This window comes from Castor canadensis, chromosome 14 (assembly GCF_047511655.1).
Source record: "Castor canadensis chromosome 14, mCasCan1.hap1v2, whole genome shotgun sequence".
Classification (NCBI taxonomy): domain Eukaryota; kingdom Metazoa; phylum Chordata; class Mammalia; order Rodentia; family Castoridae; genus Castor; species Castor canadensis.
Window position 1 is genome coordinate 78,682,673 of NC_133399.1, and position 26,343 is coordinate 78,709,015.

Below are 26,343 nucleotides of genomic sequence, written 5' to 3' on the forward strand. Positions count from 1 at the left end.
GAGATGCCAGTTTTCCTGTATAGCATGACAACAATAACGTATTCTAAGAATAGAAATATCTGCAGATCTCCTGCAGGTCCCAGACCCCTTATTTGCAATCTGAACAGCTCTGAAAACTGGAAGTTATTATCCCAACTCCTTTGGCAGCCTAGGCTGCCCTGAGTTGACATGAAGCTGTTCATAGCCGTTATTTATTCCCATCTGTGTGAGTGTACATGTTCTGTTGCAGAGTTTTGCCGTGTTGGATTAAGAGTTGCTGCCTTAGTTCCTGCTAGGGGTGTTCTGTTCCCCATGGTACAGGCCCCATATTAATCCTAAAATCCAAGCACTTCTGAATTTGGAAATATCCCTGACCCAAGACTTTGTTGAAAAGATGGCAGGCTTGTTCCAGTGCAAGTGTCTTCTACAACTGGAGGTCCCTCATGTCCTGCCTTTTTCACACCATTTCTCTATTATTTGTTTGTTTCTTTTTGAGACAGGTTCTTGCTATGTAACCTAGACTGGCCTTAAACTTGCTGTGCAACCCAGGCTGGCCTCGAACTCTTGGTCCTCCTGAGGGACATCTCTCTTTACATTTGTTTCTAGGATAGCCATTAATAAGGCCCTGTTCTCACAAGTGTCTCGTTTTGGCCAACAAGTTACATGATCACCATGCTGGGCACCTGTGAGTTCTCAGTCATGGTACCAGTAGCATGAGTTTCTCATGAATTCCTAATTGCAATCCTTTGAAATAAACTAGGTTCCAGATTATATTTGCACACAAAAAATAATGTTAAGCGTTATTTGTAAATAATCATTTCAAAATGTGTTCCCCACTTTTTCCTAGGTGGAAGTCCTCACAGCATGTGTACTTACGTTCATTTCTTTTTAGGACAGTTGATCATTTCCCTCTTGCCAGGGCCTGTGTAGGATCCTCTTCTTATGAGGCGCATCCCCTTCCTCTTCTGCCTGTTTACTGTGACTCTAGTGTACATATAGCAGCTCCCACTCATTCTCCAGGGACACTTTCCAAAACCCTCAATGGATGCCTGCCACCACGCCTAGTACCCAAGCCCGGGTATCTGTTCTTTCTTCTTGATGTACACCATGTTAAAGTTTAATGTGAAGTAAACACCACAATAATAAAATAGAACAATTATAATAATAAACCATAATCAGAGTTACTTAAAACTGTTAAATTATTGGTTTTTAGAACGTGCCATTTAATATTTTCAAACCATGGTTGACCTTAAGTAACCATGGAAAGTGAAACTGTGGGTAAGAGGGGATTACTGTAGTCAGTTACTGTTTATTTATTTAAAATAGAGCTGGATGTGGTGGTGCATACCTATAATCTCAGAGTTGGGAGGCTGAGGCAGGAGAATTGTGGGTTTAGGTTAGTTTGGGCTATAGATAAAAATACCTTGTCTCAAAACAAAAATACATCTTAGGCTCTTGCTGTACTCTAGGCCCTGGGAGCAGAGTGATGAACAAGTGATGAACAAAACGGTTATGGTCTTCATGGACATTATTGTCTAGTGAAGGAGATGGGTGAAGGGTCTGGCCTGAGGATACTGAGAGACCAGCTGAGGAAAGGGTTTTCAAGCTAACACTGAATAAGTCGGTCAGTGAGTGGAGACACTCTTTAGGCTGTCCCCTTGGAGGTCTGGGGACACTTAGGAGATGAGGGAGCCTGTGCATGTACAGCGGGCCTGCAGTAGTAGAATGACAAGTCTTATTTGTGCTTTAATAGGGGGTGGCTGCCCTGCCAATGCAGGATTGGGGTGGGAGTGGAAAGCAGCTGGAGCAGCCACTTGGTACAGTCTTTCTAGAAGGAAGTGATTGTTCCTGACCCCTGGCTTCTGGCTTCATTCTCACAGTATATGGCTGTTCCCTGGACAATAGTTAGATGTCCTCTGCTTGGTCCTCTGAGGCCAAGGCAGTACCTACACTTTCCCGCCTGGCTGGAGCAAGTCAAACTGAAGGTTTATTCAGGCTTCCCATCTTCTGCAAAGGATGAAAAGTTGCAAATGATAAACAAAAAGCAGCCTTTACTCATGCTAAGCCTTTTTTTTTTTTTTTCTCAAGACAAAGTCTGGCCAGGCTGGCCTGAATTCAGTATCCTCCTGATTCTACCTCCTGAGTGCTGGGATTACAGGTGTGCATCACCACACCAGGCTCACTGTGGGCCTTTTCTGAGCCAAGTGGTTGAAAGGCCATGGGAGTGGGAACTACTGTCCTGCTAAGAGTGAAACTGCTGGAAATACCCGCTTTATGGGTTGAAGTGAAGACATGGAGCTGTTGGGAAAAATCCTGCTAAGAATTCAGTGATTTGGGTGTTTTCAGGGAAAATACCTAAACTATGCCACTGTTGGCAGCACAAGGATGGGTGCTCCTGAGGTTTTTGCTTTGTTGCAAACTAAACCTATGAGGTGAGGCAATGCTTCTGGGAAACCAACTCCATTTTAAATTTTAAATAACCTTCCTTAAATATTAGTGCACAAGTTGGGAGGTGAGTCTGATACAGATTTGTCTCTTAAAGCATACAGGTAAACAATTTGGTCGCCTTATTTTTCGATTTCTACACAACCCAACAATTTAAATGGGTTATGGACCATCACTGTCCATCTTCCCCAGGAAGTGACTCTCAGAGGCTCCTTGCTCAGATAATTGTTGCTTGATTGAGCCCACCCCTCATGGATGGATGGATGGACAAAATTATCAGTGTGTGTGCTTACTGGAGCCCTGGTGCCTGGATTAGGACAAACTGCCAGCTGTTGAATTTATGTACATAGAGGGAATTTTCTAGGATTCATTTCATTTGCAGAAATGTCTTCATCCCATTTCTCTCTAAATCACTTTGCTATTGTCTTCCTTGCCAAGCCTTTTTCTTTTGAACTGATTTCAGACTTACACTGAAGTTGCAAGAATAGTACAAAGAATTGTTTTCTTTCTGACGCCATTGCCAACAGTGACATCCTATCTTTCCTAAATATTTGAGTGAGTCTTTCCTATGACAAGGACAGTCTCCAACACTACCACAGCATGATCATCAGAACCAGGAAATTAACATGGATACATTGGTACCATTCATTCACAGACCCATTCACGTTTCCCAGATGTCTCAGTAATGTCCCTTGTAGCAAGAGTCTGATCCAGGGCCAGGCATTGCATTTAGGTGTCCTGCCTCTTTAATCTTTCTTCAGCTTGCATGAACTTGACATTTTTAGCAATGACAGGCCATTATCTTATAGAATATCCATTTGGGCTTCTTAGAAATTTCCTCATTATGAGATTCAGGTCATGCATCTTTTATGAGACTATCACAGGCACAGTGCCCTGTTCTTGTATTCTCATAGGGGGCATATGATCTTCACTTGTCCCTTTATTGGCTTTGTTGGTTTGATCACTTGATTAAGGAAGTATCTGTCAGGCTTCTTGTAAAGTTACTGGTTTTCTCCTAATAATAAAAGTACTTTTTAGAAGTACTTCCAGACTAAGCCAGGTGCTGGTGGCTCATGCCTATAATCCTAGATACTTGGGAGGCTGAGACTGAGAAACCAGCCTGGGAAAATAGTTCAGGAGACTCCATCTCCAGAAAAATAACCAGAGCAAAATGGCCTGCAGGTTTGGCTCAAGTGGTAGAGCACCTGCTTTGCAAGTGGGAGTTCAAACCCCAGTCCTGCCAAGAAAAAAAAAAAAAGGCCTATGTAAGTAAGTACCCTGTTTCTCATCAGCCTTTTACCTACATTTAGCATCCAGTGGTATTTCTAGGATGAGTTGTTACCACCTTGATAGCTATGGCATGTCCATCTTTTTGTTCCATCATTCTTTTATATTTAAAAATTGTTATCATATAATAGTTGTACAAGGGGATACATTGTGACATTTGCATCTGTGCTTATGGTGTATCTTTATTAGATTCACCCCCTCCAGCTTGCTTTCCCCCATTTCTTAGAATAATTTCAACATGTTTCATTCTTCTTTTTTCATACATGAGTACAAAATACATTTACTATATTCATCCTCCTTCACCCTTTCCTTATGCCCTCTAACTAGTACCCACTCCCAGAAACGTCCTAGTTTCCCTTCCTGTCCTTCCTTTAAAAAACATTTTTGTTAGCTTATGACATTCTTCCATATTTATTAATTAGCATTCTACCTTATAGAAAAACTTTCTTTCTCCTCTCTTTACTTGTGTGTGGACTCCTACATTCTTTTTTCTTTTGTTTTGAGATAGGGTCTTTGACTTTGCCTGGGCTGACTTCATCTCATGATCCCCCCTTTTTTGGTGGTACTGGGATCTGAACTCAGGACTTCATGCTTGCAAAGGAGGCTCTAAGAATCCCTAGCTCTTCTTAGTGGAGAATGAGATATTGGTTCTCCATGTACTTGGTGCTCCCAGGCCTTCTTAGTGGACAGGGTTAGAGAATATACATATAATGTAGGTAACATGTAATAGCATATATGTATGTGATATATATACATAAATCTATTTATCAATCATCTATCCATCTACAAATCATATAAATCTATCTATGCATACACATGCTTTTTAACCATCCAGTTCTGTATTTATTGAGATCCATGAAAACCTATGAATATAAGCCTATTCCTTCTATCCTAATCCACACCCCAGATTATTTTAGATTTCTTTTTTTCTGTGTTTATAATTTCCTCCCCCAATAGGAAACCTGGCTCCCATCATTGACACTGTATTACGTGCTTTACTCAGTTGCACATCATGTTTTCAGGTCCCCATGGCTGCCCAGTGCAGTGAGGACTCCCCTCACCTCCACTCCTGCCCCTGCTCAGGGCTACTGTCCATGCTTACAGGAGACTTGTCACTCCTTCTTGGGCTGCTGTCTCCCTCCCGCATGTGTCCTGACTGCATGCAGCTCGTGGGCTTCCTTACTCTGCGTGGAAGGATGCTGCTTCCTGTCTCACCCTGGAGGATGCTCTCTTTCTGCTGGTCCCTGGCATTGACTGCATCTGCCCTCTCTCCGCTCCAGTAACTGCTGTGTGCATTTCCTATGGCTGCCATAACAAATGACCACGAAGGGGGTGGTTTAAAACAACAGAAATGTATTCCCTGATAGTTCTGAAAACTCAGAAGTCTGAAGTCAAGGTGTTGGCCACGTTGGTTCCTTCCAGGGTCTCTGAGGGAGAACCTGCTCGCCCCTCTCCTAGCTAATAAGGGCCGCTGGCAGTCCTTGGCATTCTTTGGTTTATAGATGGATCACTTAAATATCTGCTGTCTAAAAGTGTCTATCTGTACGTGACAGTGTCCAAACACCCCTCTTCATGGAAGAACATCAGTTGTACTGTAGTTAGGGCCTGGTGTGGGTCAAGATACAGTACCTCAAACATGGTGGTAGGAGCCTGAATATACCACCCTAAAATATGCTTCTTTGGTCTATTTAGAGATGATTATTTGAGAAACTGTAGAAACAGGAATAGCTATGGAATGCTGTGCTTTTTTTTTTTTTGTAATTACCTCTGTAAAGGAAAATCTACATTAGTGAAAGTATTTGTATCAGGCAACTTTTATTACATGAGAGACTTTAATCGCCTTACAAGTCAGTTTTTACTCACCGTGTTTCCCCATAATTTGTGTAGTTGGTACCCTGCCAGACCCCTAGACCTCTACTCCTTCCTGTGCTCAGTATGCTGTACAAACTTAGTCGTCTCATGTTCCATGGGATTCCCATGCATGCCTAAGTAATTAAATATGGCATTTCTCCTGTTAATCTGTCTTAGGTCACCTTAATTCCTAGCCCTGGCAAAGAACCTATAAGGGTAAAGGGAACCCATTTCCTCTCCTCCTCCAGGCACACTCTAATCCACTGTGGTCACATTTTAACTCGATCACATCTGCAAAGAAGGTCACATTCATGGTTCTGGGTAGACATGAAGGCCAAGAGGACACTATTCAACTCAGTGAATCTGCTTTCCCTGCTTTTCCTAGTTGCTGTTTGGACTAAATCGTTCACTTAGGGACAGGAGGGAGGAAAGTGATGTAGAGAGAAGTTCTCTCAGGTTTTTTTTTTTTTTTTTACTGATACTGGGGTTTGAACTCAGGGCCTCACACTTGCTAGGCAGGCGCTCTTCCACTTGAGCCACTCCGCCAGCCCTCACTCAGTTGTTCTGAGAAGAATGATCTCTATTGCCATGTTGTTCTTATTTTCTGATCTAAAATGAAGCCACTTTGCTGACGTCAGAACTGTATTGAAAAACTTGAGGCTTAGAGTGACCGCAGGCCGGCCCCTCAGTGTGAGAATCTCAGGCATCACCCCTTAAGACACCCATGCTGTAAAGAATTACCTCTCCTGCATCTTAACTGTTGAAGGTGAATTGCTGCCTAGGGCTGGGCGAGCCAACCCCCACGCAGCCCAGTTCCAGGCCAAACAACTGTCTTTCGGTGCATGTTTCTCTGAATTCTAGGGCTTTCTTTTAGCTGGAGCACTTGTAAATAGGTGAGCTATGACTGTTAGCAGCACTGTCGGAGAAGATATTTGTCACCATGGGTTTCTACTGCCCATGGAGCAGCCACCCACAGCGCAGCAGCCCCTGATCCTTTGTGCTTGGCCCTTTTTTGCCCTGTTGGTAAAAAGCAAAACAAAAAACCAAAACACGTAATCAACCAGGTGCTAGTGGCTCACTCCTATAATCCTAGCTACAGGAGTGAGCCTGTAATCCTAGCCACTTGGGAGGATGAGGCTGACAGGATCTTGGTTGTGGGCCAGCCTGGACAAAATAGTTGGTGAGACCCCCATGTCAAAGGAAAAAAGCTGGGTCTGGTGGTGCACACTTGTCATCCCAGCCATGGCAGGAAGTGTAAAATAGGATGGTGGCCCAAGCAGACCAGGGCAAAAAGTGAGGCCTTATCTCAAAAATAACCAGAGCAAAAAGGGCTGAAGTTATGGCTCAAGTGGTAGAATACCTGCCTCTCAAGCAGAAAGCCTTGAATTCAAACCCCCAGTATTACCAAAAAACAAACAACCGCCCCTCCTTCTCCACTTTTCTGAGCATTCCTATACAAATTAAATGTTGTTCTGTAGTCCAGCTATCCCATTATATGATTCTACCACATTTCATTTAAACATCTTCCTACTGTCTGGGTATTTTGGATCAAATTAAATGTTCTGCTGTTATAAATAATGCTCCTTAAACCTTGATTATAAATTTTATGTCTTTGGAAACTATTGATTGGCTATCAGCTAGTGATCAGATACTAGCCTAGGCATCTTAATTCTTAACCACAAAACGAAGCGATCCCCATTTTGCAGGGGAGAAAACAGAGACATAAGGATCTTGGGTTCTGCTACCCTCTGCATTTGGTCCCTGAAGCAATACCCTGGAAAGTGCTTACAGTTGCCCAATGGAGGAACCCCTCCCCCAAGACCTGAACAATTCTACAGTTGTAGAGAAAGTAGAGGAGACTTAGGGAGTTTCGAGTTTTTAGGGAAACAGCAGGTTGACTTCTCATTTAAGGTCTCAAGTCCCCAGTCCTTATCTCAGTATAAGGCTGACGAAGACCCAGCATTAGCCACAGGCTCACTCCCTGCCCTCTTGTGAGGGATGCAGGAACCCAGGAGGTCTTCCCTAGTCCCCGCCCTTCCTGTGGGTACCTGTGCTGTCCCAGAGACATGGAGGCTGTCAAAACATGAATGCCATCTGTGTCCTTCATCCAACTCCATGATAAGTAAGGACAGTGTTAGGTCCTATACAGGTCACAATGACTCATTAAGAAGTTCCAGGTTGCTGGGTAAGGTGGTACACTTCTGTAGTCTCAGTACTGGGAAAACTGAAGCGGAAGGAGCATAAATTTGAGGCCAGTCAGGGCTACATGGTGAGAACCTGTCTCAAAAAAAATTTCCAGATTGTCAATTTAATTACCTAAAATCCAGACAAAATTGTTAACATTTAATTTCTTATTCTTATTACTATTATATTGTAAGAGTTATGGTAGCATTTGAACCTACACTGGCCCAGGAAAGCTCTCTTGGAAGGGGAGATTCAGAACTGTGCCCTGAAAGCTGAGAGAAGTGACGTGCTAGAGAGTGGCACAGAAGAAAGAAGAAACGGCAGGTGGGGGGGGCGTTGCTGAAATACTTAGGTAGGCTGGAGTAATTTTGAGGTATGGGAGTTCTGGTGCCAAGGTTTCACTACTAAAATTGAGATCGTTTTTAGATTGGGAAGCAAAATGGTCTCATAGCTCAGTGTTTGCTTTTCATATACACTGAAATGACAGGGGGAGATGGACAAATACTAAAAGTGCCTAGTCCTTTAGTGGTTTTCAGTATCTTAAATAAATGCTAATGTGAGATTAACAGTAAGGTAGTAGAACATTAGCTTTGTATGGGAGCCATGTGTGTTCCTGAAATAGTTCTACAGGTTAATCAGTAATAGGCTGGGCAGGGCACATTTTCACAAGCAGTCTTCAAGGATCCTGGTGGCCTGTGTGTTGGGCCAGCTGACCCTGCTTTGCCAAACAGGAGCTAAAATGAAGCACTTGGAGAATACAGCAAGGGACGCAATGGGACTTCCCAGATAGGGTGGAGAGCAGGAAGGTTCTTTTATTTTGGAGTATGGGAATGGGGAAGTGTTGTTTTTCTAGTGCAAACTACAAGCACACAGGATATGCACTGGAGGGGCAGGAAGTGTTGGTTCAAGTAGCTGCTGGGTAGAGGAGGTTGGGAAACAGCTTCCTGTTCATTGAGCTCAGCTCCTGGAACTTGCAGTGGTTTCCTGAGCTGTAGAGCTCTGTCCACACTGGCTGTGGCCCTTGAGTCACAGGCTCCCAGTGCAAGTACTGAGTCAGGTGGAGGCATCAGGCCCTGTGTGCCCCCCATCCCTGTTCCTGCTTGCTAGGCAGGTTCTGTACCTCTTGACTCCTCCCTCCCCCAAGCCCTGTTTTGCTTTAGTTATTTTTCAGACAGGTTCTTGCATTTTTTAAGTTCTCATGTTTTTTGCTCAGGGCCGGCCTTGGACTGATATCCTCCTACCTGTCTCCCATGTGGCTGGAACAACAGATGTGTGCCACCATGCCCTGTGACTCTTAGTGTGGACTCTGGTCCACATGTGTGTCTCATCCAAAGGGTCTACGATACCCATTCAAATCTGAGCTCTACCACTCAGTAGTTCTGAGATCTTGAAGAAGTTACTTAGCCTTGAGTGCCTCAGTTTCTTCTTGTATGAGACGGGAGCTAGAGCAGTACTTTCCTTACAGTCTTGTAAAGCAAGTGAGCTAATAGTCCTAACATGCTTACAACTGCCTTGACACCATTAAGCACTTCATACTCATTAGCTACTGTTAATACCATTATGGTAGATGGAAAGGATTGGCTGCCCCTGCCAGCTGGTGGCTCATGGGCTTGTATGTCTAGACCCGGATCAGACATTTATTCACCCAGAAACTCCTTGACTTAGCAACAGGTTGCGTTCCAAAAGGTGATTAAGCCTGCAGTGTATGCGTCAGGACTTTTAAAGTGAAGCTTTTCTTAATGTAGTACAGTTTCAATGTCACGTGGGTAACCTGCCTCTTCCCACAACTCCACAGGGTTGCCCTGTGCAGATACTTGGTTTCCACCAGCCATCTGACAGGTCACTTCAATTTAGGAGATGAGAGCTGGCTTTGCGACTGTGTTACCATCTTTGGTGACAAGGGTTTCCTCATTCATGCCAGATACATTGGAGGTGTTCGGTGACCACATGTGACTAGCAGCTACCTTATTGGACTGTACAGATAAAGGAAAAGTGCACTGTTGCAAAACGTCCATTGGATAGTGCTGGTCTATACTTCTTGGGAGCCCAGTTGAGTGCAAAGTACAAGACTCCTGTGTATTACCACACGCAGCAGTTAACATGGGCTTCTAGTGCTAGAGGAGCATTTGGCTCTGGGTTAAATCACATGGAAATGCAGTGGAGACTGGAAGATAGTGTAAGGTATATGTTAAGTCACTGTTAGAAGGCAGTGCATTTTATGACTTCAAGGGAAGGAGGAATGCACATGTCCTGAGATGCCAGGATAGGCATTGTGGAAGAGATAGCAGGTAAGCAATCTTCAAGGGGAAGGTTGGCTATTTTCCTGGTTAAACCATTCTCCTGAACTCTGGCTTCACACATCTAATCTTCTATCCAGCATCTTTTTGTATATCCTCAAAATAATTTAAACCCAATAGGCCTGAAACCATCTCAGTGTCTCACCTCTTAAACCTCCTGCATTCCCTGTTGCAGAGAGTGGTATTATCTATGAAAAAGGAAGTCTGAAAAAGGAAGAAAGGAGGTCACCAAAGTCCAGATAAGCTTGGAGAGGGAGGAAGGTTAGAAATTCATAAAGAAGAACCTGATGGCTTCTGTTTTTCTTTCTGAAGCTACAGATAGAGTCATTTGGTGAGATGGACCAGGGTGGAAGTGAATTAAGGAACTTGAGGATGGAAAGATTAAATTGCTCCTGTAGGGATAACAGCTGAGGAGATCTGTAGAGACTTCAAACGCTCAGATGAGGTGATAAACCCTAAATCTCTCATGAGATTGTTTAATTGTCCATTCAACATCTTTTTGGATCTCATGCATTTTTGCAGTGTGAGCAAACAAGAAGAAGGCTATGAGTAAGACCTGTTTGCAGGTGGAAACAGAGCTACTATTTGAAGAGGTGAATGGGGACAGAGGGTGGACATTCCAGGGAGAGGGGACAAGAAAGTCAAGTTAAGATGCAGAAAGGCAAGTTGAGAGGTTGTGCTCACAGGGCAGTGATGGAGTGTAAGGTCCTGGGAGGCAGAGATAAGTGAAGAGTACCGAAGAGAATTGGAAGCCTAGGGAGGATCCTCGCAGGCCATGGTAAGAAGCCCGGGCCTTTCTATAAGAGGACCTGATGGAAAATCATTGAAAGGTTTCTAAGCATATAAGTGAGCAGCACAGATTTGTCTCTGAGATTAGAGTAGACTGTGAAATGGACTGAAGACAGAATAACCAGGACAGGGATGCTCACAGCAAAGGGGAGAGAGGGTGTGGGTAATGGGGACAGCGGGTGGAAGGAGACTGCACCACACAGCAGTGGGTGGGACAGTCAGTGGCCAATGGTTAGAAAAAGTCCAGTTTTCCCAATAGTGTGCTTGAACTGAGTTTCTTAAATTTGCCCAGGAAACTGCCCTTTGAGACCTTGGTGGGGGAGTTTCTCAGAAAAGCACATGCGTCCATGGACATGACATGTTGCATATATGTTTAGGGCTTACTGTCTGGAGGAAGAACTGTTTGCATGAGACTGAATTGAGAGATGTTTTCTGGAATGACCACTGGGCTACCTGCCATGCCCAGTGGCATGCGCTATCTTGTTGTCTCCTGAACACACAGGTGGAGGCGCTAAGTCAATTTCTGTGACTGCTCATGGCTGTGATTTAACTGCACACATTACTACTGGGGGCTAAATCATACTGCTTCAGGTTTTAGAGTAGTTGGTAATCAAATTTTTGCCAAGTAGCTATGGTAATAATCTTCCAAAAGGGCACAAAATTTGCTTAATAGGAACATTCTGGATAAACTGGCAAATATGCTAAACTTAGTCTGAATGTTCCTTAGCATGGGAAGCTTGTTTTTTGGTAAAGAACGTTAATTTCATATGCATTTATTTTCCATTGATTATGAAATCTTTTTGCCATTGGCCTCCTGCTTTTCCCCATGACTTGATTGGGGGTGTTTATTATGCATCTGGGATCTGGAAGGCCATTGGGCTAATGGGTACTAAGTAGCAGTGATTCCTATGTATCAAAGTCACTCTCAGATAATAAAGGAGAACCCTATTCTGAGCCCTTGGAGATTCCTATTAGGTTGGGGCTAGGGACATTTTTAAAATTCCTCAAGTAATAATCTATAACAGTTTTGCGATACAGGTATAACAGAACAGAAAAGCATTAGTATGGGTTATGATGTATTTGGGGTGGCCATTTGCAGCAATCCTGTCTCATCATTCATCCTGAAAAATCCACCTAGTAAGAGAATTTGTGGTTGAATTACTTAAAACCCTGTGCAGATGAGCTGAAGACAAAAATTTAGTGAACCTATGACATGTCTTTTAAAAAGTTCAATAACATCGAACAATAAATTCATGAAATGAGGATTATATCAGTGAGGTGAATGATTTCCATTGCTTATCAACTTTCCTGAAGATTAACCCAGCTTTTCAAAATCAGTTTTGATTGGGGCAGATGATACGCACACAAAGAGGCGTGCTCTTCTCTGTGTCTGTTCCTCCGAATCAATGTCAGAATATCTTTCTAATTGCATGACTGACAGTTGTTGGCTTTGTCCTTCAGGGTCCCACCAGAGTATGTAGAGTGACACAGAAAAGTGTTACGTATCCAATGGGAAGGACTTACATCTCCTCCCTACCATATAGAGTCATTATGTCTTAGCTCTGAACATGATATTTTATGACACACATACGTTTTTAATCTTCTCGTGTATTTTATTTCTCTTGTGCATTTTATTTCTTTCTCCCAGTAGTCAGTACAACACTGAAGGGTGGGTTTGCTTCACCTGTCTTCCTGTAACCTCATTTCCTTCCAAGACCCTCCCTTTCTACCGCCACTATGGCACACACACCTACACATGCACCCATGGGAGGCAGTGCAGAACTTTTAAAACTCTTTTGACGATAGTATCAGTATGATATGACATGTTATGATATAAAAGTGAAACAGGTTTCTTTTAAACAATGCTGACTGTATTTGTGGTGCTATCTCATATTTTCTATTCTGTATTATAGTTCATTAAAATTAAATCAAAGGTACTGATCTTAATGCAGAATTACTGGTCTGAGTTTTAAAAAAAACAGATTCTATGACCATCTAATGGATTGTTAGCAGAAGTTTGAGAAACACTTTGGAGCCAGGCAGATCTGGATTTGAATTTTAGCTTTACCATTTAACAGATGTCAAGCTCGTAAGTAGCTTCATTTCCTCCTTTGCAAAAGGGAGATAAGACACTGTTGGAAGGTTACATGAAATATTGCATGAAAACCAGGCTTGGCATCTCATTCCTGGTAAGCACTGGAACAAATGTTGTATTGGAAATAGTGGTGATGGTGATTTTCGATATTTAACTCCGCCTTTGTCTCAATCCATGTAATTTTGTGTAGAAATTCTTAGGTTGGCTGAGAAGATACACAAGTCAGTGAGAGATGTGTAGAATATCATGAAAGAAGAACTCGTATCTGGGGAAAGACTACTATGTGGCTATAAAAAGAACTTCTAAAATTGCTCTTGTATTTGTAGAAGTGTACTGACCCAGAGCAGAAGTTTCTGGCTTATCTCTTTGCCTCCTTTTGGCCCAGTATAGAGTGCTGCTTGGTTCCTGATAGTGAAACATGGCTTTTCTCAATCACAATCACAATCTTACATTGACAAGTGTAGATTTTAGCCAGGCATTTGAGACCCTCTAGGAAGACCTGGGTTCAAATTCTGACTCTTCATTTTAGAGGCTTGGATGGCTTGCACATTTTTCCTCCCCTCCCCTCCTTTTCCCTCCCCTCTCCTCCCCTCCCCTCCCTTCTCCCTTACTTTCCTTTCCCTTCCTCTCCCTCCTGTCATTTATTTTCTTTTCTAATTTATTATTATAATTTGGGGTGGGTTACCCTTTTATCTATATTTTTTCTTATCTCTAAAGTGGAAAAAGAATGTTTAACTGGTTAGGGCTGTTGTGAGTTAAAGACGATTGATATTCAGTGTCCAGCACTTGCTTCTCAATGCTCTGTGACTCTTAGGAAGCCCCACCCACACTGGGGCCCCGCCCACATCATCCAACACATCTTCCTCAGTCCTGCTTTGGCCATTAATACCAGTTCTTCATCTTGCCTGGCTTGTCTGCTACCTCCATTCTGCCTCCCCATCCAGTGCTCTTCCTTTGCCATAAAGCTTTCCCTTGCGAAACCCAATTAATGATTTATGTATTCCTTATGAACTAGTTAACTTAGTTGGCAGTTAATCGTACACTGCCTTCTGATCTCTGTTGCATAGTTTTATTATTGTAATTATAGTATTATTAGCTTTATATGATTTATGTCTTACATCTCCAGCTAACTTATTAGTTCCCTGAGGGTACTGATCACATCTTATACATCTCTCACTTCCCCGCAGCACTTGATGCCAATTCCCTGTAAGGGAATTATTTGTTGATAACTGAATCACTGGGTGCTGTGACAGTACATGCCAAAAGACAGGAGGGTCCTGAGGTTAATGCTGTAAGAGAAGGTTTAATGGATGAAAACGGATTTAAGATAGCATTTATTAGGATGGCAAAAGGAGGTTGATTAGAAGAGTGGGCAAATGGCTGTGGAGAGCTAGTAAGCCCTCATAGGCACTTAGAAAAAAATGATGCAGCTACAAAAGAACTGGAACAGGGCACTGCTGTGGTCAGCTTCTATGACAGACTCAAACATAAGCCCTATTCTTAGTAACTTAGCTCCCATGCCTTTCTCTCACTGGTGCCTAGTTCTGACCTGTCACCTGTGACTGTGTTACTGTGAATTGCTGTGACTCTATGGGAGAAAAATTGCTGAAGGTAACAGTTTTTCTAACTTCCTCCCTCCCTTCCTTCCTTTCTCTCTTCCTCTTTCCCTCCCTTATTCCTTTCCTCCCTTCTTTTCTCCTTCCCTCCCTTCCTTCTTTGCTTTCTTTATCTTTTCAGACAGAGTCTTGCTCTGTAGCCCAGCCTCACCGCAAACTCACATTCCTTCTGCCTTTAGCTCCCAGATGCTGGGATTATAGCTGTGAACTACCATACCCAGTTTACAGGTGGAAAATTCTGTAAAGTTTTTCTTTGTGTGAAAATGACTTGCTTTTTCTCTTTATTCTTGAAGGAAATATTCCGTGTTCATAAAATTTTCCCATGATAGCCATTTTCTTTCAATACTTTATAGATTTCTTTCCAGTGTCTTCTGTCTCTCATTGGTTCCATGGAGTAGCTTATGGGTTTGGGGTATTTTGTGACTGTTTATCTTGTTTTTTGAAAGTAGTCTCTTCTTTTCCCTCTGGTTGTTCTGTGATTCCTCTCTGTTTTTAGTTTTCGTCAAGTGTACCACAGTACGTAAAGATGATGGTTTTCATTTGTATGTGTTCATTTGGGGTTTGAAGTGACTCTTTAATCATTGATTGGAAGATAATTGGTCATTGTCTCTTCAAATACTATTTCTGCCTCATTCTGTCTTTTGTCTTCATGGAATTTCAAGTTACCCGTATTTTAACATTTTCAGTGCTTTCTCTATGGATTTTATGATTTTTTATTTTTAACATTTTCAGTCCTTTTGTCTCTTAGCTTCATTCTGTATATTTCCTCTGACCTATCTCCTGACTCACTTTGTGCTTTTCCCCCCACTGGTGACAAACTATTGTTAAACCTATTTATTGAATTCTTAATTTTAATGACTTACCATTAGTTCTAGAATTTGTTTTTTAAAAAATAGCTTCTAATTCTCTATGAAAAATTTCCATCTTGCTTTTTATTTCTGCAGACATATTAGGCAATGGTGTTTAAAAGACTATCTGAAAACATTTGCTCTTGTATATCCATTATATCTGCTTAAGATCTGTCTGTATACTTTCGGCTCTATTCCTGTTGTCTGTTATTTCCCTTCATTTTCTATTTTGTTGTCATTTATTCACATATTCCTAGCTTTAGCGATTGAATGATGGTGATTGCATATGAAGAGCTCCAGGGTAATATGCACCCTCAAATACCACCATCTTTTTCAAGAAAAGGTCTTTATTGACCTCTGGTAGTTCCAGATAATTTTAATTTTATTTATTTATTTATTTATTTTCCATTTTTTGTTTTTTATTGTTGTGCTGGGTAGGGATACATTGTGGCATTTACAAAGATTCTTACAATGTATCAAATATATCATATTTGAATTTACCCCCTCCATCATTCTCCTTTATCCCCCCTTCCCTCATTTCCTAAATAGTTTTAGTAGGTGTCATTTTTATGTTTACATGCATGTATACAGGGTACTTGCACAATATTTACCCTCTTATCCCTTTTCCCTTCCTCCTTCGCCCTCCCACTGGTACCAACCCCCCCAGGAAGGACTTGTTCCACCTTCCTGTTCTCCAATTTTGTAAAAAAAAAAAAAAAAGGAAGAAATTTTTGCTTGTTTAAGATAGCTACATAGGGAATTTCCTTATGGCACTTCCATGCATGTATGTATTGTAGCCCAATTTGGTTCATCTCCTCTATTTTTCTTCTTTCTACCTTAGTCCCTTTCTTATGGTGGTTTCAACTGGTTTAAACATTCTCTATCCATTCTTTGTATAGATGAATGGATTTGTATAGAGAGTACATCAACCATATTCACCTTCCTTTATCCTCCCCCTTTTGTATGTGACCTCCTCTTAGCGTGCAGGTCATTTTAATTTGATCAGGGGTTGAGGTCCTTGATATCAGTCTATTTCTGCTTAGTTTTATTAGTTGTGAGGCTTGGGGGGGTGGTTTCCAGGGCCCCCTTTCCTGGTTGGGTACTGATCTTAAGTTTTTGTCTCCCTAGTCACCTGAGTGTGCCACAATCTCTTAGCTTCTGAACACACAGTTTCCTCTTCTGAAGTCAGTAGATGCCCAGAGCTGGAGGAGCAACGCCAAACATCAGGCTTACTTTCCTGGGCTTCTTTCTTCTGTTAGACCATAACCCCTAAGTTTTTACTAAATGATTATAATACTGACTATTTGATTATGCCAAAGCTCTCTGTTGCTTTTTTTTTTTTTTTTTTTTTTTTTTTTTGCAGCACTGGTGTTTGAACTCAAGGCCTACACCTTGGGCCATGCCACCAGCCCTTTTTTTAGAGATAGAGTCTTGCAAACCATTTCTCCAGGCTGGCTTCAAACCTCAGTCCTCCTGATCTTTGCCTCCTGAGTAGCTAGGATTATAGGTGTGAGCCACCAGTGCCCAGCCCCTCTGATGCTTTTAAACAGATTTTTAAATATATATTCTGCCCATGTGTTTTAGTTCTTCTCCATGTGAATTGAGTCTGAATTACCAGGAACACCACCACCCTGTTGGCCGAGGATTGTATTTTCTTAAATTCAGCAGGGATGTTTTCCCTCTAGAACAGGGAAAACTGTGGTGCAAAAGTGTTAAATGGAGAATTCCAGAAATAAACAGTGTGCACTGAGAAAGTGCACACTGTTCTGAGTAATGTGATGAAATTTCATGTCTTCCTGCTCCATTCTGCCTGGGTTGTAAACCACCACTCTGTCCTGCGTATCCATGTTGTATATGCCATCTGCTCATTAGCCATCTCAGTTTTCAGTGTTTTTATTCAAGTAACACTTACTTCATTAACGATGGCCTCCAAAGCAAAAGTAGTCATGCTGTGATTTGGATATGCCAAAAAGAAATCAGAAAGTACTTTCTTTAGGCAAAAGATGAAAATTTATATCATATGTAGGTATATAAAGGAAAAACCCCATAATACGTATATGGTAGACAAATTGAGGTCTTGGAACACATCCCCCATGGGTAAGTGGGGATCTCCTGTGCCTACATGTGCTGAATTGATGTCCAGCCAGGTGTTAGGATTTTGAAGATGGTCCTAACCCCAAATTGCAAACATGCAACAGTAGCTGATTTTATAAAGTACATTTTGTCAGGCTTGAGAGTAGACGTTTCAGCTCTTTTATTTCCTTTAAAGCAGAGGTTGCTCATGATTTAGGCCTATGAAATTATAAAAATTTTACTTTTAAAAACAACTCAGCATACAAGAGTAGAAGCTTATGGAAAAAAATCAGATTATATTACAAAAGGATTCACAGAATCATAGATAACCTTGAAAATCATCTTTTTTGAAGTGTCTCATTTTTCTAGATGATCAAAGTATGGACCAGAGAGATGGAGTGACAAGCCCAACGCCATGTACCAGCAATGACAGAGTCAGGATTGGAACATGAGTATCCCTGATTTCCGTGTACTTTGGTTCTTTTAGGCAATAATAGAACCTGTTTGTCTTCTCCACTTTGTCCCTGCCTTCTCCAAGTCTGTTTGGATTTTACATGGTCTGGGTGTTTGTGCCCATGGAAAACTTGCCTTTCAGAAAGAACAATATCTTGCCTTGGATTTCAGTAATACATTTAGAAAGTATATGGCAAGTGGGCATCTTTTCTTTTCAGTCCTTAGTCCTCTGACTCTGGTGCTTGTCATCCATCCTTTTAGTCACTGGAAATGATTCTGTTTGTAGTCTCACCTAACTGATAAGGTTCTCATGGGATGCTCACTGTAGAATTCAACCTTTGCCTTCCTTCACAGAAAGAATAAGGGTTATATGCTCATTCTCTGATTGTTAAAAAAAATTGATATCAAATGACAAGCTTTTTGTTCTGTGTCATGTGTCAAGATTACCAGTAATTTACCACATGTTCAGTGTGTTAGAGATGGGGTCAGGACATAAAATCAAGTAAAGAGAGAAAATGCTTTCATGTAAATTCATTAGCTTTTCATTGAGGAATATCCTAACTATTAAATAAATAAAATAAAACCCGAAATCAGTGAAGTTCTCATAAGAGTTGTTCCTACTCTGATTAAAATACATGCTTTGTTTGCTTTTCTTAAAATTCACTTCTAGCTAGACCTGGTGATATCCACCTGTAATCCTAGCACTCAGGAGGATGAGGCAGGAGAATCAAGAGTTAGTGACCTATCTGGGCTGTACAGCAAGTTCAAGGCCAGCCAGAGCTACCTGAGCGAGACTGTTTCAAAAGAAAAAAAAAAAGTTCTGATTTAAGCCTTTCAAAATTTGGGTCAGCCATCAGCCCCTCCTGCTGGGCATTGCCTTTGGTTACTCTTTTGGGTGGGGATGGAGTTGGCCAGTTGTTTTCCTGGCCAGAACGTTATTGAGAGGGCTGCGATGTGACAGAGTGATGTGTGCCACAGCTCACAGCTGTGGCGTCTCCTCAGAACTGTGACCCAATGCTAGGACTAGAGGTGAAGGAACTTTGGCTCTCTTTTTTTTTTTTTTTTAGCAGTCATGATGGTGACAAGAACATAATTCTCACATGCACTGTGTGGTTGGAGAATTTCAACATGCTTGTAGAGACTAAAAGACAGGATCAAGGACAAGTTCATTACTGTTTTCAGTGTAACTGTTGCTCATAAGAGCTAAATGATTCTTCAAGGAAAAAAGAAAACAGAATGAATCCCAGAGACTTTTTCCCTCAAGTCAGTGTATGGTTACTTCAGTACTCATCTTGTATAAAATGAGAAACAAAACTACAAAAATGAAATGTAAAAACTTCTTTTTTTTTAATTTAAAAAAATTTTTTATTATTCATATGTGCATACAATGCTTGGGTCATTTTTCCCCCCACCCCCACCCCCTCCCTTACCACCCACCCTGCCCCCTCCCACTCCCCCCCACCCCCTTGATACCCAGCGGAAACTATTTTGCCCTTATCTCTAATTTTGTTTAAGTGAGAGTATAAGCAATAATAGGAAGGAACAAGGGTTTTTGCTAGTTGAGATAAGGATAGCTACACAGGGAATTGACTCACATTAGTTTCCTGTGCATGTGTGTTACCTTCTAGGTTAATTCTTTTTGATCTAACCTTTTCTCTAGTTCCTGGTCCCCTTTTCCTATTGGCCTCAGTTGCTTTTAAGGTATCTGCTTTAGTTTCTCTGCATTGAGGGCAACAAATGCTAGCTAATTTTTTAGGTGTCTTACCTATCCTCATCCCTCTTGTGGGCTCTCGCTTTTATCTTGTGATCAAAGTTCAATCCCCTTGTGTGTTTGCCCTTGATCTAATGTCCACATATGAGGGAGAACATACAATTTTTGGTCTTTTGGGCCAGGCTAACCTCACTCAGAATGATGTTTTCCAGTTCCATCCAGTTACCAGCAAATGATAACATTTCATTCTTCTTCATGGCTGCATAAAATTCCATTGTGTATAGATTGTAAAAACTTCTTAAAAAGCTATTCACATGTTTGATTTTCATTTGTCCTAGTCTATTGTATGTTGCTGTAACAAAATACCTTGAGTCTAGGTCTTTATTTTTAAAAAAAGAGGGGTGATTTTTGGCTCTAGTGCATGGCTCCAGCATCTGCTGAGCTTCTGGTGAAAACATCATGGTAGATGACATCACAGTGGGAGGAGAGTTTGTGGAAGAGGGATTTAGGCAAAGTGCCAGGCTCACTTCTAACAGCCTATTCTCACAGGAACTAATCCAGTCCCACAGGACCTGAATCACTCTGGGGAGACAGCATTAATCCATTCATGGGGCAGAACCAACATGGCCTAATTACCTTATAGGAGGCCCTACCTCTTAAAGTTCCCCACTTCAGCATCCGACCCTGGGGACCAGGCTTTCCGGCACATGAATTTTTGGGAAAAAGCAAGTTTACATACTAGCACTGTAGTATTTTGTCTAGGGAAGAGATAAAGTTTGATTTTTGACTGAGCTGTATCCTTGTTAGAAAGACATAGTATATAAATGAGTGATGAACTAACAGATAGGTGATACAGTGACATCTACCAGTTAGACTAGTGGAGAAAATCTGCCAGCCAGAACAATCAGACTTTGGAGGAAGTCACAAAAGATCCAGGCAGTTTGTATGTAAAAATTAAAGGGACTCTAGATCTTCACTTCTTAGCGCATGGTCCAAACAGCTAGGAGCTTGTTAGAACTGTAGTCACAGGTTACCTAGAATTACTGAGTTGAGGTTCATACCTGCATTAAAGTGGGTGAAAGACTGGCCTAGGTTTCATGATCAGGTTTGCATTTGCCATTGACAAAAGTGATCACATCATTCATTTGCTTAATTCCCTCATCTTTCTCTTCACTCTTAGGATATTAACCAGAATCAAAGGCCTGGCTTTCTAGGACCTGCAGGTCAGCCTTGTCTCTAGCATCCTCGCTGCTGCTGACTGCAATCTGGTCCCTGGTCCTCCTGCTTCAAGGCCTTTGCATCATCTCCCTTTAGCGTTAGTTTATTTTTTTCTTTCTCTGTCTCTCTTTTTTTTTTTTTTTTAATTTTTTTGGTAGTACTGAGGGTTGAACTTAGAGCCTCATACTTGCTAGGCACTTGAGCCATACCTTCATTCCTTTGTTTGCTTTGGTTAAATTTTTGTGGTAGGATGTTGAATTTTTGCCTGGACCGACTGGGCTGTTATCCTATTTATGTTTCTCACATAGCTAAGATGACAGGTTCAGCCACTACACCCAGCTGTTGGTTGAGATGGGGTCTTAATAACTTTTTGCCTGGGGCTGGCCTCAAACCTCTGTCCCTCTGATCTCTGCCTCCCAAGTACTGAAATTACAGGCATGAGGCTCTGTGCCAGCCCTGTGTTAGCTCCTTAGGGCTTCTATAGCAAAGTGCCACAAATTAAGGGACTTAAAACAACAGAAATTTATTCTCTTACATTTCTGAAGGCTAGAAGTCTAAAACCAAGGTGTCAGAGGGCCCATGCTTTTTTGTAGGCTGTAGGGAGGATCTATCCTTGTGTGCTCCATCATCTGTTAACTCAGGCATTTCTTGGCTTGCAGCAGATTCACTGCAGTCCTGCTTCTGTCTTCAGATGTTCTTCTGCTTTCAGTGTGTGCCTTCACATGGCATTCTTTATTGTGGGTCTGTGTCCACAATTTTCTTTTCTCATAAGGATGCCAGGTGCCTGTGAACCTCTGGTCACCTGGTTTTCTTTAATCAGTGCAATCTTGCTTTATGTGTTTTCTGACTAAAGACATCTCACTTAATACACACTGTTGCTCACTGTTGATTCATAAATATTGAACTCAGCCTCTCCTATTGAACTTATCTATAGCACTATGACTCCTGTCAGAGGAAAGCTTATTTAATTACACGTTTTCTCCATAAGGCACATTGCAGCCTTCTTGTACTTACAAACAGTACGCAGCACTTTAGCACTACTGCTGGGGCCACTTTAAACACAAGATGACCAAGAAAAGGCACAAAAGTGTGACAAGTTCTTACTAAATAGACCGTGGAAAGGACATTTGTTTGGCCTCAGCTAGGAACATGCATATCAGGGGTCTCGCATTTTTCCCTCCCTGCACATCTGTGGTGACCTCAGAAGCACCATGAGTACTGTTTTGTAGTTACAAGTATGTTTTAGTGAGTAGGCTAATTCACATGTACAGAATTTAGAGGTAATGTAGATCAGATATAGTTCCCTGCACAGGCTATAATTTTAATAACAAAGTTGTTTTTGAAATATTTAAGGCAATTATTATTTTTTCATGGGTTATTTGTGGAAAAAAAAACATGGAAAGAAGTATCATACTTTTGTGATTATTCATGCCTCTCCTGTTTCCATGTCATTGATGTCATGTTGTCCCCTCAGAACTGGACTCTGCTGCTGTCTACTCATGACGTTGTAATGGCCCCTACTTGTGCTCATCCCTCTGCCCTACTCTGTGTCTTGAGATCTTCTTCCAAGGGAGGACGTGAGTGGGCTGGTGGCCACCAAAGTGGTCACTCAGTGTGATCTTCTGCATACAGCTTTGCCAGTGTTCCCACCCATATTCGGGATGTTTCATGTCAGTAATTCTCTTCCTTCCTGTGTCCCATTAGACTGGAAATGAAGATAACAGGGAATGTTTTATCATTTCCAGTTCCTGGAACCTCATTCTCAATTACGCCTTGAGTCCCATGAAGAGCAGCTTCGTGGGGACTTCTCAAGGTCATTCCATGTCCTTTTATAATGTCTCTAAGGTTATTGTTACTGCCTCAAAGAATGGTGGCCTGGAGCCCGCTGATGATTGGGTGGAGCCACTCTGTAATGGCAGCTGTGCCTGGGAAGAACTTCAGGACTGGCATGATTCTGTACTGAACATTTCCTGTGTAGAAGGCAGCGTTTTGGCTTTGTAGGATTGTAAGAATACCTGTAAGAATCAAATAAGAACCTACAAGAAGTTCGCACTCTGAAAGAACTTAAAATTTGCATAGGAAGAGAGGGTAACATAGCTAAAAAGTTTATAGGTAAGAGACAAGACTACTTTACTTATAACAGGTGCCATAAAGCAGTGTTTGATTTTCAAATGAGCAGTGTATGATCTGTCAGTAGTGTAGGAGTTGGATGGGGAGGGATACTTCAGGCCAGAGTGGTCTGGGAAGGCCTTGTGAAGAAGGAGGGTGGGAGCTGGGACTCAGAGGATGGATAAGGACAAGAAAGCCCAGAGAAAGAGGAGTAAAGAGCTTGGTATGAGCAAGATCAGAGGTGTCTGCAACTGAGTGGACTAGACCTGTGAGAAGCATACAAAGGAAAAGCAGGTGGCTCGTCATAGGTGAAGCCTGTGATTCTTGTAACAATGCTTATATTCCAGCAGTAGTGGGGCATAGAGGGAGGAAAGTTTGGCAGGCCTGAAGAGAGAGGTATGAGGTATTGACTATCTCAGGCCACATTCATCTGAACAGAGTGGGTTACAGGAGCAAGAGACAGCTACGGTTTGAAAGGATTATACTGTCCATAAAGTCCTATAGGTGTAGGCTTGAGTCACCATTGCCTTTGCTTTCACATCCCAGATGAAATGTCTAAGGACACAAACAGAGTGGTAAACAGTTTGGATGATGCTCTGTTAATGATCTGCCTTGGCTGTATTTTGGTGGGCAAGGGAAGGACCATCTCAGAAAAGAATCTGGAAGGGTGTGCGCTGGTAGAAGAAACAGGTGCAAAGCACATGAATTATTTTCAAAGGGAAAGTAAGCTGAAGAACAAGGGATGCTAGGGCCAGGGAGGAGGCTGGTATTGAAGGGAAGTGCATTAGGGTAAAAGCAAAGGCACAGATGAGAAAAGGGCAGAGGGCTGATAAGCTTGAACTTAAGTCAGGAGAGAATGGCTGGTTCCTTGGAGAGACCAAATGATTCCTTCAGAGTTTAAGTGTCAGTATTGGGAGTTCAAAGCATTTATGGAACTCAGATACCCCAAAAGAACAAATTGGCTACCCCAGCTCTCACAAAACTGTTCTGCTCCGGCCATGTTTGGCCCTTGGAAGGATAATACCAAAGGTGGTGTAAATGCTGGTCCCCTGAATGCCTGGTACGTTGACAGTTTCTTCTGTAAATGCAGCTAGGAGAGGAGGGGAAAAAGCTTGGTTTGCGGCATTGTCACTGGGAGGTGTCTCTGTACTCTAGCCAGCTGGATGTCTGGCCTACTGTGTCCGTAGGTCCCTTCAGCTGAGAGCTGGCTCAGAAAATGGTAGGCCTGGTTCATTCCACCACCCAGTGGGACAGGGTGAGGAGGGTGGTTAGTGGGTAACGTAGGTAGTTCAAAAGCAATGCTTCTGAGTATACTCACCTAGTTCCCCAGCACTGATGAAGGGAACTTAGGAAAGGGTCCTGCAGGGGTATGCAAACAGGGCAGTCAGTAGCAGAAATACCTAATGTCAATTTCTCTTCTGTCAAAGGGCACCATGCCAGTGGAAAGGATGCGAATGCGCCCATGGCTGGAGGAACAGATAAACTCAAACACGATACCAGGGCTAAAGTGGCTTAACAAGGTAAGTATGCGTATTGGGGGGGGTGGGGGGGTGTGAGAGAGAGAGAGACAGAAAGAGTGAGCAAGTGAGAGAGAGAGAGTCTATGCCCATATGGACCACCAAAAGTAAAATTGTTCTTTGTGTTGAAAATCTTAGACTCATTCATTACAGAATCCAAGCAATCAACGGTGATCTTAAAACATCAAAAATTTCTGTCATCTTAGCTTGTTGCCTTAACCTTCACTTCCCAGTTGCAGCTCAGTCTTGGGAGTTTGGATGGTTTTATGAAAGGTCCTTGCTATGGTTTCTTTAGTGACCCTTGCCTCTTCCTTCTCCAAATTCCCTTCTTGCTTCTCCTAGCTGTAAGGATTAAAGGACTTGGAAATTCCATAGTTTTTTTTTGGAAACGGAGCATACCGATTTTCTTTTCAAGGTGCTCTGTGTAAAGAATATTTGTTTTTGTGTGTAAAAAATACCTTCTTTTTATCTTTACATGAAACCCTTTGTGCGTCTGCCTGTCCTAAAAAAGTAGTTGTTTTTCATTTATACCTCCCCCAGCACACATATATGCATACATACTGCCTTTGGTTAACCTCAGAACTCACTATTTAATTGATCCTTGCTGTTAAGGGTGAATCAGGAAGAGATAATGTATGTAGAAATGAAAAAGTCTAAAATTGTCTAGTTATAATTTAGAAAAGCAACTAAACTTAACTTCTCCTACTACCAGGACAATCTCACTTCTTCCAATTAAATGTCTTTTTCTTTTTCTTCGTCCCATTCCCTCTTTCTTTTTTCATCATAAGCACATGATGAATCTTTTAGCTGGTCAGGCTTTATCTTCGTACCAGGTGCAAGAGCTGAGAGCCAGACTGCAGATTGTGGCCTGCTTCTAATGAGTGAAATTTTGTCTTTTCACTAAAACCACTTCCTGCCTTCATTTTATCTTTAGAGATATCTCAAATCTTATTTTTGTTCTTCTCCTTTCATCCATTTATTTTGAATTTAATGTTATTCTGCGTGAATATCTGTTTTAGTGAGTCCTTTCTGTAACAAGGCAGGGAACAGACTAAATAGAAATAAATAAAACACTTGCTTACTTTACAGGTCCTGTCAAATACCTTAAGGTTTTATGGCAAACAATATATTTTTCCCAGGCTTGCAATATCTATATGTTTTAGATTCCTGGATGTAATTAGCCTCTTCCAAAGAAACAAGTAAGAAATCAAGTGGTTCCTTTGCTTACTCAGATAGCAGGGGTATACATGGAGGGTAGTAAAGGCGAGTTGTAGATACAAAGGGTAATAAATGGTAATAATAATAATAATAATGAGTAACATTTTTATTACCTGCTGAGTGCCAGGTATTCTTCTAAGCAAACTGTATGCATTTGCTGGGCACCCATAACTCACGCCCATAATCCTAGCTGCTTTGGAGGCTGAGATAGGGAGGATTGAGATTTGAGGCCAGGCCAGGCAAATAATTTTAGAGATCCCATCGCCCACCCCACCAAAAAAAAAACACAGCAAAATGGACTGGAGGTATGGCTCAAGTGATAGAGTACTTACTTTGTAAGTGTGAAGCCCTGAGTTCAAACCCCAGTCCCATTAAAAATAAATAAATAAGTGCATGCATCAATTCACATAATCCCCAGGATAGGAATGTGCTATTGCTATTTTCCATTTTACAGATAAGGAAACTGAGGTGCAGAGAGGTTAAGCAGGATTTTGCTTTGAATAATGAGATAACATTACCTGTTTTGATTTAGAAGGTGAGGTGAACACATGTTCAGTTCTGAAGAAAAGCAAGTTGTCTGTTACTGCTCTCTCTTTTCTGAAGCACACAGGTGCTTACAGGGCCATAGTGCCTCCTGCATCACAAGGCATTTG

The 26,343-nt window shown here is 41.8% G+C and overlaps 1 protein-coding gene across 8 annotated transcripts in view; it reads left to right on the forward strand.

The window, feature by feature from the left end:
* The window catches only part of Irf2 (interferon regulatory factor 2), a 120,025-nt gene that overhangs the window by 56,216 nt on the left and 37,466 nt on the right, over positions 1–26,343 (forward strand). For 7 of the 8 annotated variants that reach the window (XM_074054876.1, XM_020176285.2, XM_020176287.2 and 4 more), the window contains exon 2: positions 24,383–24,475. In XM_074054876.1, the coding sequence (XP_073910977.1) occupies positions 24,383–24,475 (93 nt within the window). Of the gene's footprint in view, positions 1–23,096; positions 24,016–24,382; positions 24,476–26,343 lie in introns of those variants that run through there. The other variant, XM_020176288.2, reaches the window with a different exon arrangement.